The sequence below is a fragment of the Nicotiana sylvestris genome, chromosome 10 (genome assembly GCF_000393655.2).
Source record: "Nicotiana sylvestris chromosome 10, ASM39365v2, whole genome shotgun sequence".
Lineage (NCBI taxonomy): Eukaryota > Viridiplantae > Streptophyta > Magnoliopsida > Solanales > Solanaceae > Nicotiana > Nicotiana sylvestris.
Window position 1 is genome coordinate 36,530,508 of NC_091066.1, and position 1,901 is coordinate 36,532,408.

The 1,901-nt window shown below is 45.0% G+C and overlaps 1 protein-coding gene across 1 annotated transcript; it reads right to left on the reverse strand.

The window, feature by feature from the left end:
- Positions 1-626: 626 nt before the first annotated feature.
- On the reverse strand, positions 627-1,469 carry LOC104229725 (uncharacterized). The gene is made up of 2 exons (XM_009782416.2): positions 1,042-1,469; positions 627-972 (listed from the first exon to the last, which is right to left on the reverse strand). Exons 1-2 carry the CDS (start codon positions 1,467-1,469, stop codon positions 627-629), a joined length of 774 nt encoding a protein of 257 aa, XP_009780718.2.
- Positions 1,470-1,901: the final 432 nt, after the last annotated feature.

The following is a 1,901-nucleotide window of genomic DNA, read 5'->3' on the forward strand; positions in this document are numbered from 1 at the left end:
AGTTATTGCAATTTTGGATATCACCCTTGTTCTTGTATATAGGAACCATCGTGCTCCGCCTCCACTCTTCGGGCATCTTCTTCGTTCTAAAAATGACATTAAATAATATAGTGAGACACTCCAAGCCTGCCTTGCCTACACTCTTCCAAAACTCCACCGGAATTTCATCCGGCCCGGTCGCCTTGCCCCTGTTCATCTTACGCATAGCCCCATCAACTTCATCAACTCTAATCTGCCTACAATACCAAAAGTCACAATGACTCCCGGAGAGTTCCAAATCACCCAGTACAATGCTCATGTCCCCCTCCTCGTTCAAGAAACTATGGAAGTAGGTCTGCTATTTCCAACGGATAAATTCTACATTCTTCGTCTTGGATGCACTTTACTTGGTCCAAGTCTCTCACCTTCCTTTCTCGTGCCTTGGCTAACCTGAACAATCTCTTATCCCCACCTCGACTCTCGAGTTCCTCGTACAAACGACTAAAAGTTGCAATCTTGGCCGTAGTAACTGCTAGCGTTGCCTTTTTCTAAGCCAACTTATAATGCTCCCTATTCGCCCTCTTCTCCTCCTATTCTACACTTTCCACTAGATTCAGATACGCTCCTTTCTTGGTTTTCACTTTTCCTTACACCTCTCCATTCCACCACCAGTCTCCCTTGTGACCACCAGAGTAACCCTTTGAGACCCCTAATACCTCTCTTGCGGCTTCCCTAATGCACAATGCAGTCATGGTCCACATAGCGCTTGCGTCCCCACTACTCATCCAAGACCCCATAGTCACCAGCTTGACCCTCAACTCCTGCGCTTTAGCTTCCATCAAGGCTTCCCACTTAATCCTATGTTGGCTATACATCGCCCTCTTCCTTCTCTTCCTCGTGATCTCAAGGCCCATGACCAGGAGCCTAAGAAGGGTCGAGAGATTCTCACTCAAGATGACCTTGCAATCCGTGCAAAGACCTCTATCGGACTTCCTGCAAAGTAAATAATCGATTTAAGTATTGGCCACCAAACTCTGGAAGGTGACCAAGTGCTCCCCCTACTTTGGGAAACTCGAGTTTGCTATCACCAAATCAAATGCTCTAGCAAAGTCCAACAAAGACATTCCTCTTCCGTTTCTATCTCCAAAACCAAAGCCACCATCCACATCATCATATCCCTCAGACGTCGCTCCAATATGACCGTTGAAATCTGCTCCTATGAAAAGCTTCTCGATATGAGGGATAACACACACCATCTCATCCAAATCCTCCCAGAAACGCCTCTTGACTTCCTTATCCAAGCCTGCTTGAGGTGCGTACACACTGATTTTGTTCAAAGTAACACCTCCAACAACTAGCTTAATAGTCATCAGTCTGTCATTCACCCTCCTAACCTCCACCACTAGTTCACGGAGGTCTTTATCAACCAAGATACCTGCCCCGTTCCTGTCCCACCCTCCTAGAATACCAAAGTTTGAAACTATCCACATCCCGCGCCTTATCTCCTACCCACCTAGTCTCCTGTACATAAGCTACATTAACCTTCCTTTTCTTGAGAATCTTTGCTAACTCTACAGATTTTCTAGTCAAAGTTCCTATGTTCCAAGACTCCACTCTCAGCCTAGTAGCTCCCTTAGCCCTCTTACCCCCGCACCCCCTCCCCCGCGCTGACATCCCCGAGGACAAGACCTTACCATACCATCGTTTACTAAAGCCACTATAATCTACGAGTTACTACACAATCACTATACCGAAAACAAGAGAGAAAAATAAAATGAATTACTGAAATGTAATCTACCACTAAAGATCGCAAAATAGGCGAAGAAACAAAATAAAGGAACTAACGGAAAATATAATCTATAACTAATGACTAGACAAACAGGTGAAGAAATAAAACAAAGGAACTAAAGGAACTATAATCT

Excerpts from the sequence above, each read along its gene's own strand:
- LOC104229725 (XM_009782416.2), bottom strand. The coding sequence starts at position 1,469 with ATGTGGATAGTTTCAAACTTTGGTATTCTAGGAGGGTGGGACAGGAAC. Across the intron at positions 973-1,041 it reads GCAAACTCGAGTTTCCCAAA|GAAGTCCGATAGAGGTCTTT; the intron begins GTAGGGGGAGCA and ends TTTACTTTGCAG.